Genomic DNA, 13,087 nt, shown 5'->3' with positions numbered 1-13,087 from the left:
TGAAAATGTTCCTGTTACTGTCCAAGTAAAATGGCTGAAGAAGACCTTTTTGAAGAATGTCAGTGTATTATGTCAAAGTCACAGTATAGTGTGTCAAAATAAGTCATAGTATATTATGCCGAAAAAAGTTGTAATATAGTGTATTGAAAAAAGTCATAGTGTGTGTCAAAAAAATGATAGTATGTTAGGATGTCGGAAAAAGTCATAGTATAAAATGTAAAAAAAATAAAAACATGAAATAAGTCATATAGCATAGTGTAGTATGTCGAAAAAAGTCATAAATATGTCATAGTATAGTATGTCAAAAAAGTCTTGAATACCAGGCACCCCAGTATCTCAATGGTTAGTGTGTGTACCATCAAGGCTCAATACTAATCCCCAATAGACATGGTTCGATTCCAGCCATAGGCACCCTGTCAAATGGGGTTTTGTTTCTGACCAAATAAAATGCCTGAAGAAAACCTTTTTGAAATATGTCATAGTATGTCAGAGAAAATCTTTAAAAAGTCATAGCAGAGCATGTGGAAAGTCAAAAAAAGTCATAAAATTATCATATTATAGTATGTCATAAAAGGTCATGGTATTGTATGTTGATAAAAGTCATAAAAATGCCATAGTATAGTATATCCATAAAGTCATATTATAGTATGTAAAAAAAAAGTTTTTTAAAAAGTAATATAATGTCATTGTATAGTATTTCAAAAAAGGTCAAAGTATAGTAAGTTAAAAAAAAGTCACATTATATCATGTTGAAAAAAGTCTTAGAAATGTCATTGTATAGTATTTCAAAAAAGTCATAAAAATGTCATATTATATTATGTTGAGAAAAGTCCCAGTCATGCATAGCATGTTTAAAACAGTCACAAGAAGTCACAAAAAGTCATAAGTCATAGCGTAGTATGTAAAAAAAAACTCACAATATATAAGGTTGAAGAAAGTCTTAGTATAGTATGTCGATAAAAGTTTAGAAAAAAGTTATGTCAAAGAAAGTCATGGTATATTGTGTTAAAAATTGTCATGGCACCAGCTTGGTTCCCAAACTGGATCCTGGTTCCACAGGAGAGGCGCCTGATAGCTGAACGCTCTCATTCTACTTTTGGAGACTTCAGGAACCACAAGAAACCCTGCATTCTGGGAGCGCAGTGTTCTGGTGGGGCAGTAAGGTACTATGAGCTCTTTAAGATAAGATGGTGCCTGACCGTGAAGAGCTTTGTAGGTGAGAAGAAGGATTTTAAATTCTATTCTGGATTTTACAGTAAGCCAATGCAGAGAAGCTAAAACAGGAGAGATGTGATCTCTTTTCCTGGTTCCTGTCAGAACACGTGCTGCAGCATTCTGGAACAGCTGAAGAGTCCGGTATATCAAAGAATGCCATAAAGCCATTGTATAATATGCCATAAATCATAAAGAAGTCAGAGTATAGTATGCCATTAAACATAAAAAAGTTATAGTATTACAAAAAATGTCTTAAAGTAATAATATAATATGTATGTCATAAAATAGTCAGTGCTGACTAATATGTAGCTGACTAAAATGGCAATCAGTCATGAAAACTTGATCAGCTCTAAACTGTCAAGTTTCTTCAGTAGTCTGAATCAACAGAAGGACATTCCCAGGATACACGTTGACTCCTTCCACTCTGTGTGTTGCCGTTCTCAAAGGTAGGTAAGCCTGCTCGGTTCTTTAGCTTTCTGTTGGCGCTTACTGCTTCCACAAGTAACACTGCGTACACTCTGCTTACAAGGTTGCTGGGTTTGAGTATAATTATTATTAATTTGGCCAATGCATTTTAATGGAGCTTGATACAGCATTTCCAGTTTTATTTACAATGTCATTGTTTTTGGTTAAACTATTACTTTAGTCATTTTATTTCAACAAGGTATTTAAATGACTAATCATATGCTTTGGTGACTCTTTATGAACAGTAGAGAACTGTTGCTGAATATGAGCTACTTACTCACAGCTCATGCTGTTTAAACACGTGCCTAGGTTGCTGCACCTGCCAGTGAATTGCTGAATAAAAGGAAGGACACAGATGTGCACATACTAAGTTGCTTTTATTAATACAGAACTGCATGCTACAGAGACTGTACAGCATAAACATTTATTCATTACAAAAAAACATGGTTCTTGAACCATTTAAAATAACAGGAAAAACAAACAAACAAAAAGATAAGAGCATAAAATAGAACAGGAACATCACAGCCGTTAAGGAAACATTCAAACTATTTATCATTAGCATCTTAATAAACCAGAGAAGAAATCGACAGATTACAGTCGCGTCATGTCAACTACAATGGCACCGAGTGGATGATTCTCTTGTAGCTTTTTTTACAGCCTCTTGCAACATCAACATGCCTATTTTTTCTATCTACCTATATGTAGTAGTGTACTTAAAAGTGGCAGTTTGTGTATTTTTTTGTATTTAACAGTTTTTTTATGAACCTCCTAATATACATAATTTGGCCCTTGTGGGTTTATACAGTATGATGTCCGCCTTTTTATTAAGTTTAAATTTTAATATTTGACAATTTGCTACCAAACACATTTGTTATAGCAACATTTATACTACATACATAGCAATCTATGTAACGTCACAGCAAAGAATGGTATCAAAATTAAAATAAAAACGACAAAAACAAACAAACAAAAAAAAAAGGATCCCTACAGCATGGTTGGTTAGAGGGGCAGAGAAAATTAGCACAAAATTTGGCACGGAAAGTCTGTACACAAATCTACAGTCTGAGAGATGTGACTGTGCAATAAAAAAGAAGGGCTTTAGACACTTTTCCAACTACTGAAGACACGGCACCCACTGTCTTGTTTCAAGTTTTCTTTTCTTCTTTTTGTAAAATGGCTTATTGACACATTTCTTGAAATGAAGTTGTGCATACTTCTGTTCTACACAGTACACTGAGTGGAATCCAGGTTTTCAGCAAGGAAAGAAATCAATAACAACAGATTTGCCTTTTAAAACCTCCTTGTAAAAATGGATCATTCATGTATAAGTCGCTTACCTTAAGAAAAAGAATTTGTACAATGTATTAAGAAACAAAAATTCAAAAAGAGACACGTACAAGATACAACAAGCAATCTCTAAAGCAATAAATACTACTGGTCCTAGCGTTGTGACATTTTTAATAACCCTCAACCCTCCCACCCCGACCTCCCCTCAAGCCCACCCAATTTGCCTGACTCCACCCCAAAGGTAAACAACAAAGAAAAAAGACAACGCAGTGGAAGAATGCATATTTAACACAGTAATCCCCCCTACCCATTATTCTGTACATTTAAACAAGAACAAGTAACATCACAATTAAAGTTGTTCCTCAGAGAGGTGTCACCACCAGCCTCATGCCCTCCTAGATTTTGAACAGATGTCAAATGATTGGTTCGCAAGCTCGTATTTAATACAAATAAAGAAGGAGAACCAACTCTTTCAAGAAAAGGGCTCACTGAATAATCTAGCCTACCTTTTTATATCTGTCTTTTAAACATTTTGAAGATGAACTAGATAATTTTTCTGTTTGCACTGTTAAACACTACAAAAAAGACAAAAGAAAATTCATAAAAATTTTGGCAGATTCACAAAGCTATACTACAGCTCATTGTATCATTTCTTTATAATAATCAGATTTTTTGATAATGACGGGTCAAATATTGACCAATGAACTTTAATAAAACAAAAACTAAAATTTCAAAGCCTTATGGCACAGAAACAGAAAGAGAAATGAACTGACAGCAAGTGAAATATAGCAGAGAGAGGGCCTAGAAAGGTGTGTGGGTGTGTGTGTATGTGCAGAGCTAGAAAAAAGGAGAAGAATAAGGTAGACTATTCTATAGACCTGGTCACTAGCGACAGAGGCTGGGGGGCCGTGGAGGAGAGGAGCGAGTGGGAATGACACAGCGATGCCGAGGGCCGGACCATTGAGGATGCCACAGAGGAGCCCAGCTGCCGCGAGGACGAGACGTCACCGCGCTCCAGGGCTCCGTTGTGGGAGGAAGCGCCGGGCGTTTTCCTAGCTGCAGCAGAGTTTTCCAGCTGAACCAAAGATGGTGGTGGAGGCCCAACCAGGAGGTGCGGGTGGTGGAGTGGCTGGTGGGCCGGTTTCATAGTCAGTGAGAGAGGTTGCATTTGTTCAGTCTGAGGTTTGGACTCTTTAGAGGAGGGGGAGGGAACCACTGAGGAGGGGGAGGATGGGGGGGAGTCTAGTAAGCTTCCGTCCGTAGAGGGAGGACTGGCACAGCTGCCTTCACCTTGGATGTAGCGAATGCACTTTTTTTTTCTCCTGAGAGACAAGGCGAGAGAAAGAGAGCATTTTTAAGCACCACATTTTTCAACTGCATCACCTCTTAGCACTGTGGCTGACCTAAATGCACCTTTGTTTTTATTTCCCGAAAACCAACCAAAACTGGTTTTACATAACATAACATAACATTTTGCAGGTGCATTTAAGTAGCTCGTGCTAAGATGAAAGGTAGAAATCACAGTCAATTTTCAAATACTAAACCATCAGACAGGACAGACACGAAGGAAAGATCACAGGTGAAGCAGCTGGACAGGAAGCAGCAGGGAAATGAAAAACACACACAGAGATGATGATGATGATGATGATGATGACAATGATAATGATGAAAGATTATCAGATGTAGTAATGGTTGCTCTCTGGATGTAAACTCTGCCTTTCTTACAGGCAAAGCTCCAGCTGGAGATCAGCCTGTTCTCTCCAGCAACACGAGGTTACTGGACCCGTCTCACTTGTCTAACTCTATCTGGCCCTTCTCTCTCTTCTCCTGAGGGGACAGAGTTTGGATACGAGGCAAAAAAGTCAACAAGGTCCACAGTACTCCGCATCTGCCCCACAGACACAAGTGCGTGTGTGTGAGGGGTCAAGGCATCATGTTTGCATTCCTGCCTGGGGTCGGGACCCTCCCCCTGTCTGCTGATTCCTGAGGCCAGGCCCGTTGCGCTTAGTGGAACCCAATGAACGAGAAAGGGGGGGCATCGGATTGTTGCATTGGTCTGCGGTGACTCGGCTGCGAAGGTTGTGTACAGATTTGGTTAATGTGGAATCTCTGCCCACCTCATCTTTACCCTAACCCTGGCAGTGACCCCTCTCTCAGCTCTCCATTGTATCACAAGGATGCCTGAAGGCCACAGAGTTGTACTATTTAAGACGCGCAGAGAGAGGGAGTAGGAAAAAATGACTTATAAAAAAGAAAAGATTGAGGATTTTCTAACATATTAGGCTCATCTACTGTTTAATTTAGGTTGTCAAATCAAACCTTTTTCTTGTAATTATGAAGGAGTAAAATGTCTACATAGACACAAACAAAGAGAGAAGATTACTGAGAATGAAAAGAAAGGGGGACATCTACAAATCACATGAAAAGGCCCCCGAAACCTTGATTACATGCTAGGGAGAAAGACAAGCATGCATTTTAAATAAGCTCGACAGTATAGGGACACAACAGTTTAAAAAATCTAAGTCTAACAGTGGAATTAAAGCTTTTAGAACATTCTACACTGAGACTGTAGCGCTGGGTGTTGCGGAGTATGGACCAGATGTAAAAAGGTATCATTTGCTGCTACATAGACTTGCTCTAACTATAACTGTCTGTCAAACGGCAACAAATGAGCTAATATCCATTTTTTAACAGACATATCGATTCATAGTATGTGCCTGTGTATGTTATTGATTTTTCACGTCTCGGGGGAAATTACACCAGATGCATCTTTTAGGAAATGGAGCCCAGAGAGAACTTTTAACCTCTCGACTCCTAAAACAAATATTGAATTATCGCGCTTTGCAGTCTCCTGATCTGCTATTATTGTTTAAGGAATAATGCAGTATTTTTAATAATGTGAGTTTTAGTTGGAAGGGAAATAATAGAGCCAAGTGGAAACACCAACACTGGTGGACTGTGTAGAGGTGGGGTGAGTGTGACGTCCTACTTATTTTCAAAGACCAAAAGTATAGGGGATAAATGTTCTTGAAATAGGTTTAAAAATTGCGCAGAATGGCCACTTAATGCTGCAGTAAAGTGCAGCAATATCCCAAAATCTGACTAAATGTTTGATTTTGAGCCGACCCATTTAAAAGCTTGAAACAATACAAATGAAATGTGTAGCAGCAAAAACAGACAATGTGTTGCAATGGTTGGTGTTGAAGAGTGGTGGGGCAAGGGTGTGATGCAAGCCAGACAAAGAGAAGGGTAGTACTTAGCAGAAACAAATACCTACCATGAAAATATTCCCAATTCAAAGACTGCTTGTGTCAGAACAGAAAGACAACAGGTAGGGACTAAGTAAGGGTTATTGAAGAGGAGTTTGGAGGAAGAAGAGGTGGAGAGGGAGGAGGAAGAGGGCACAGAAAAGAGTGTCACTGAGCAGGCCCTCAGAGAAAGCAGGGCTAAATTTGTAAGCATAACATTGTTATTCAAAGGACGCCAATTAGAACATACATGGACAATGAATGGAGAGAAAATGGATTTCAACCATAACGAATCAGATTGTAAGGAATGTTATCCCAAATGACATTAGGAAACTATGATCTTGCAGCAAGATATTTTGTTGAGATGAAATATTGAGTAATCTTATTTAGAAATCCATTTTCTGCCACTGGGCTTGAACCGAGTTCATTGAGGAAAAATTGCTGTGAGGGAATTTATAGCAGGAAGCTCCTCAGTAAGGAAACGGAGCAGAAGAGTTTGCCATCTGTTATCACGCTGATGGAAACAGGTTTGAGAGGAATATCTGAGCAAATAATCAAGGAAAGAAGCTGCTCATTGTGGATGTCTTCCTCCCATTGGTACTACAGCAGTTATACCTGCATGGTTTGCACCATAAACTCAGCTGGTCAAGCCCGAACAAGGCACGACACTTCTTTGGGGTATTTGCATCTGTTAGCCAAAGAGGTAGACACAGACATACACACAGAGACAAAAAAACAAAAGAAAAAGAAAGAAAAAACAAAATGGACACGTCATTGCACAGACAAAACATGTAGCCAGGGCTTAGGTTTAGGCTGGCAACACTGGGATGTCCTCCATATTGAACAAGCCATCAGGCTCCAGATCCTCCAAGCCCCGACCTGCCAGTTTAGGATTTCTGACCAATCTCAGTGAGGCTTATTGTACTGTACATCCTGCAATAAAAACCCCTGTAACCCTGTAAATGTTTCTTCATCAACACATATGCACAGACACCATTCACACAGACACTCAGGCATGTGCTGATAATACCCTTCTTCCCAAACAGGAGGTACAAAAAAAAATCAAATAGTGGGAACCTAGAGATAGACCGGCAGGGCGTGGCTGGAGGAAGCTGAGAGGTCACAATGGCAGACTAGGCAGGACAGACAGTGGGAGGAAAAGAGGAAGAAGAGGCAGCAGCAGAGAGCGATGGAGAAAGTCCCAGTGTACAGTTACCCAGCCTTCACCTGGCCCTGGCCAGTGCAAGCATACACCATACACACCTGCACGGGCCACACCAGTTATTCTGTTGATCGAGCCCAAAGCGCGCTCGACACTTCTTAGGAGCGCTCAGGTCTGATGCCACAACAGGAAGGGGAAGCCAGCAGAGAGGAGGAAAATAACCCAAACCAAAAACAATAAGGAACAGAAATCAAAAGGAGGAGAGAAATAAAGGAGAAAAAACAGGTAACAGTGAATCTATGAAGCTTAGCAGTGGCTCATTGTGCAAGAAATCTCGCCCCCCACAAAAGAAAAAAACACACACCGGTAAAGCGATTCTCAAGTGGGCCTTTAAAGACAGGACTGAACACAATTAGTGTGTTTTAGACATTAGTCAAATCAAATTGCATGCAAGTTATCAATTTATGACACAATATGGAAACAATCCACTTCAGTAATCTAAATTCTGACTGAAGTTAAAGCTGAAGATAAGATGCTTATTTGGTCAAGAGAGTATAAATGGTGCCAATGCAAGTTGGATTAATTAACTACTAGATGTTATCAGTGCACTATGGTTTCAAAAGGAAGAACTAGGCAGCAGTAGCAGAGTGCTGAGTTAGCCCTAGCCAGGGGAAGGATTGAAAAGGCTGGAACCTGAGGAGGGAATCAACTCCTTAGACCTGGCATTAAACAGATGACTGTTCTCCATCAACATTGGTTGTCTGTTGCAAAAAAAGCTGCCAGTCACATGCTAGCTCTATCAAGTAACCGTGTGATTATCAGAAATAGAGCAGAGTGACAGAAGAATCTTGTGGTGGAGTGTTTAAGACCAGGTCTTGGCTGAGTAGAGACAAATTTAAAGGGGGAGTAAGCCAAACTCATGCTGGCCTTTAGGAAAGCACAGCTACTAAAGCATATAGATTAAGGAGGTTTACCCTGATATTACATCCTTCAGGTCATACTCCACAATGGTAGCCTAAATTTATATAACCAGTTTCTCGAGCATACTGCATAGTGATTACACCAATATACGGAAAATGCTTAAGACTAAAAAGGAAACATGTGTAAATTGAGGTAAACTAAATGAAATATAATCTAGCTTGAAGTCAAATAAACAGTAACAACATTTTAAGAAAAGAAAGCAGCAAACAAAGCAAAAAAATAGCATATTTTAGATAATATTGCACTAATATTGCACATTCATTGATAAATAAGTATACATTAATTAAAAAAAGAAGAATAGAAGAATAAAAAAAAAACAAGTTAGTAATTTAATACTCAAAATGACATTAGCACCTGTAATCGGAGGGAGTGAAAGGCAAGGGTTTGGAAAATATTCTCTGTGTTCTGAAAAAAAAGAACAGATAGAGAGGCCTTCAAGAAGAAATCCGTCACCAAATGAGCGCAAAGTACATAATGACAAGTCGCCAAAGCTCCTCACAAAACGCTCAGAAGAATATGAATCATTAGAATAAAAATGGATGAATCATAGAATTAGCAAACCTCCTTAATTTTAGGATGTAAGTGATTTTTCTGAAGTTGATATAATAGCATGCACGAAAGCAAGCAAGGGGCAGCCCAACAAGCGCACGCACATACACGCGCACACTCATATACATATGCATTTACACATACACACTGTACTGTAGTGCGGTCTATCTGCAGGGCACAGGCATTATAAAACGGGGCCACGCACACAACACTAGCAAAGATAATGGGTCTCACAATGCTTCAACTTCACATTCTCAAAACAAACATATAGCAATACCAGAACGCTAAGGGGCAAAGGGGGAGATGGGGGGGTGTCAAGAGGGGAGGTGAGAGGGGCTGTGAGGGTGTCATGCATATTCAATTGTTATTAGCTGGGGAAGGCTAGGGGAAAATGGGAAAAGGGGGGGTATTACAAGCAACTAAACAATTTAAATATTGCATTGTGTACAATACAAAAATGAAAGAAAAAAGCCAGGCACAATAACAACTAAAAAAACATAACACAAAAAAACTAGCTTGACTTTTATCTTGTAAGATGTCACATCTGCCTGACACATGATGGGGCTCTTCTAATATGGGAGATAATTGCAGCTCACTTACCATTGCTCTCTGCTTGCTGCTTTTCCCTTTTTCTCTTCTTCCTTTTCCCCTGTTGGTTAGCCGCCAAAAAAATAGAAAGAAAAAAATAGACACAGACAGGAACCTTAGTTATTATATTGCAGAATGCCCAAAACATGAAACAGAGAGTAGGACTTTTCTTTGTGTTTACTTATTTATTCATTCATTTTTTCTCTGCCTTTTTCCCCCGGTTTGTAACAGCCACTGCAGGCCAGACAAGAATTATCCCTCCTCTCTCTGGTTTTCTGCTCTTTTCTTCTTTTTCTGTTATCTTTTGTCTAGACGAGGTTCTGTTATGCAGCTTCTGATTTCTCAAAGGCCGCTAGTGGAAGATTTTGGTCAGCTTGATCCCAAAACTGGACAAAATTGATGGGAATCTGCGCACTTATGTGTCAGAACAAAGTGTCTGGGGTAAAAAACATTCCACCGAGGATTGATTTAAACAACATCAGGATCAGACGTTGTTACAAATATTCTTTCATGTCATGACAAAGTGGGCTTAGGTCAAGCCAATGTGTCCAGACTTACATATCAAAAGAAAATTACAAGAAGAAAATGATCCCTCAGGCTAGAAAACAGCAAAAGAAAGAACTCTTCCTGGTCATGACACCTAGTGAAAGGGGAAAAGAACAGCCTGTTACGACTTGTAAACTTAAAAACTTACATAGTTGTCTCGTGCTGACCAGCCTGGGTACAGCTGCATGTGGAGCTGTCGCTCTTTCCTAGCCAGCTCGTAGTACTTGGCCTGCTCCTCCCGCGATAGGGCATGCCACTGTCAAATAAGAAACAAGAAAAGTTTTATTTTATTTTTTAACCATGAACAGGAAATATAAAAAGTATGCAGGTAAATAAGTGGACATACATCTACAGTACTGGGCCATCAGGTCACCACAACAACCTTTTAATTTTCTAAGAGGCCTGTGAATCCCAATCTTGGTCCTCAATTACCACAACTCTGCTTGTTTTCTATCCCGCCGGGCTTCATTCAGCTTGAATCAATCCCAGGCATAAATCAGCCCATGTTAACAATCACATTAGCAGGGCAGAGTGTCTCGAGCCCCAGGATTGGGAACCACTTTGATAAGCCCTTGAGTTTGACCAGTAAAGTGTTGGTGCGGGTCTAGTGATATGTTAAGACTTACCCTCCGCCCCAGGATCTGGTTAATGGCAGCACTTTCCTTCAGTGTGCACTCAGCCACCACTTTGGCCCGCATCTCCTTCATGTAGAGCATGAAGGCATTCAGAGGCTTCTTTATGTGGACCTGCTTCTTTTTCTCCTCTTCCTTTTTAGCGTCTGACTGTTTTCTGTGGAGAACCAGACGTCAACAAGGTGAGCAGAGTCAACCTGCGGCTGGTTCGTCACGTTCACGTAAGACCAAAATGTGTGTTAAGGGCAGTGAACGTCTACTCACGAGCTGTTGAGAGAGATGTCACTGTGGGAGGATTCCTGCTTGACGTTGGGTGTGACGATGGCTGGGTGTGGGATGCCCGTGGTGTGCAAACTGTGGTGAGGGGGCACCATGTGTGGGGGGAACCTAGAGGACAGAAGACTGTGTAAATCGTCAGAATGGACATGGGTGAAATGAGAAGATGGAGCACATGTATACACAAGACTAAAGAGGCTGAATTCCATTTCCGTCTTTTAATGACATGTCAAAGTAGAAAGGGTTTTTTAAGGTTCCTTCATGGAAATGGAATTGGCCTTTAGCCACAAGAAAAGACATAAATGCACATACAAACATCCACATGAAAATGTCCGAGGCTGATTCCTGTGTTATTATTCACACTAGTTAGAGCAGCTTTTACTCCTCAAAATAAATCTTAGATCAAATGTCACACAATATATTTTTTAGCACAGACTTCAGCCTGGGCAGCTATACAATTCACACAAAAGGTAAAACAGCAAGTTACAACAAAGCATCACCAACCCATCAGTAAACAAGGATTTGAAAGCATTAACGCTATATTGTGTGGAAATAATAAAGTGCAAATTGAACACCCAAAAAAACCTATACACTGAACACTTGGGCCAAGTGTATTTCATCACCTTTATTTAATCGCAACCTGATTAAGAGTCATAACTTCTATCAAGAATGTCATTTCCAATACAGGCAACAATTCATGTAAAAGATTAAATGAAACACTTATGCTTCATGGTTCTATGCACCTTCAACCTTTCTATTTATAGATACAGAGAGGCAGTGCCAACTGATATAGCAGTGCCATCCATAGTTTTTATCTGTGCTGAGACTGATCATGCACTTCTCAGGTCACTCACATTAGATTCACACCTGCTATAACAATTGTTACCTATGGTAGCAGAGGAAAAGGTTTCCAAATAGGATTCAAATTTCATCTGTGGATGGGAAAGAAATCCTAATTGCATAAATTTATTTATTGCTATATTTGAGGAAACTGCATTTTTAGCAATTGCACTAATGTGACCATGCCAGGAGTTGGAGGGAGATTAAAATGTTCTGTCAAAGTTTAGTATCACTTCAGGTATTGGCTCTCTTTTTTCTTCTGCCCATTCTTTTCTGCCAGTTCAGCACTGTCAGCAGCACTGACGTTTTTATCTTCATCTCTCTACACTCCTGTCATCGTTTCATCGTCTCCACCCGCTCAGCATATCGAGGCCAGAAATCCTTATTTATGAAAATGTTTTTTCTGGCCGAGACAGTCATAAGACTGCTGTTCTGTATGTGCCAATGTATTTGTGACACAAATTATTTGTGTTAAATTATTTGAACATGTACACATCTTATCTGCATGTGTATGTTTACAGCGCTGCACCTCGGCTCCATGTGACCACACAGAAATTTAAGAGAAGAGAAGAGGATGAAGGAGAAGAAAAAAAAAGGAGAAATAATTCTTCTTTTTTTAAAGCAGCTCATTATCTGGCTGTGTCTGGCTGCATGGCTCGGAGCCAGAATATAATGATGAGGATAAACTCGCCAGGAACAACTACTTTCTGTTGGAGGCCATCTCAGGGGAGTGCCAGTGCTCTCCCCCTCAAACTCTTTTCCTCTTTTTCTCCTTTCCCCTCTTCTCCCTTCATCACTGACACATTGGTGTTTGTGCCATGTCATCCGTTGATGGGGAGCTCGGCAGCAGTGGCTGCATATCGCCCATCATTAGGGCTGCTGCATTTTCCTCGCTCACTCTGTTTCCTCCCTCCCTCCCTTCTTCTCTCTCTGTGCACTTGTTAAAATTTCCTGTGTTCCAAGATCTATTTTTTCTTCTTCTTTTTCTTCTTCTTCTTCTTCTCTACTCCTCCCTGTCCCCTCACCACCTCCACAATTCCTATCTTCCTCCCCTCCTCCTGCTGCCACTGCATGGCCCAGGTTATGGTTTAAACATGACGGCCATCCCTTTGAAGCATGGGGGCGGCATCATCATCATCATCATCATCATCATCATCATCATCATCCGGGCTCATCAGCAGCAAGCAGCGCCTTGCACCAATTTAACCAACACAGAGAGGGAGACGCAGCAGAGACCCCCAACCCATCCACCCTAACCCTGGGGCTCCTATGTCTCAATCTAAAAGGTAAGAATGGCT

The 13,087-nt window shown here is 40.3% G+C and overlaps 1 protein-coding gene across 26 annotated transcripts in view; it reads right to left on the bottom strand.

The window, feature by feature from the left end:
• Positions 1-2,038: 2,038 nt before the first annotated feature.
• The window catches only part of tcf7l2 (transcription factor 7 like 2), an 88,626-nt gene continuing 77,577 nt past the window's right edge, over positions 2,039-13,087 (bottom strand). For 3 of the 26 annotated variants that reach the window (XM_034859859.1, XM_034859867.1, XM_034859876.1), the window contains 7 exons: positions 10,938-11,075; positions 10,668-10,830; positions 10,190-10,297; positions 9,508-9,571; positions 8,713-8,763; positions 6,831-6,903; positions 2,039-4,289 (listed from right to left, as the gene is read on the bottom strand). In XM_034859859.1, the coding sequence (XP_034715750.1) occupies positions 3,833-4,289; positions 6,831-6,903; positions 8,713-8,763; positions 9,508-9,571; positions 10,190-10,297; positions 10,668-10,830; positions 10,938-11,075 (1,054 nt within the window). In that variant the 3' untranslated portion in view covers positions 2,039-3,832. Of the gene's footprint in view, positions 4,290-6,244; positions 6,306-6,830; positions 6,904-7,478; positions 7,552-8,712; positions 8,764-9,507; positions 9,572-10,189; positions 10,298-10,667; positions 10,831-10,937; positions 11,076-13,087 lie in introns of all 26 variants that reach the window. The other 23 variants (XM_034859879.1, XM_034859883.1, XM_034859864.1 and 20 more) reach the window with 21 other exon arrangements.

The sequence above is a fragment of the Etheostoma cragini genome, chromosome 21 (genome assembly GCF_013103735.1).
Source record: "Etheostoma cragini isolate CJK2018 chromosome 21, CSU_Ecrag_1.0, whole genome shotgun sequence".
Classification (NCBI taxonomy): domain Eukaryota; kingdom Metazoa; phylum Chordata; class Actinopteri; order Perciformes; family Percidae; genus Etheostoma; species Etheostoma cragini.
Note: the sequence above shows the minus strand (reverse complement) of the source record. Positions and strands in the feature narration are given on the sequence as shown.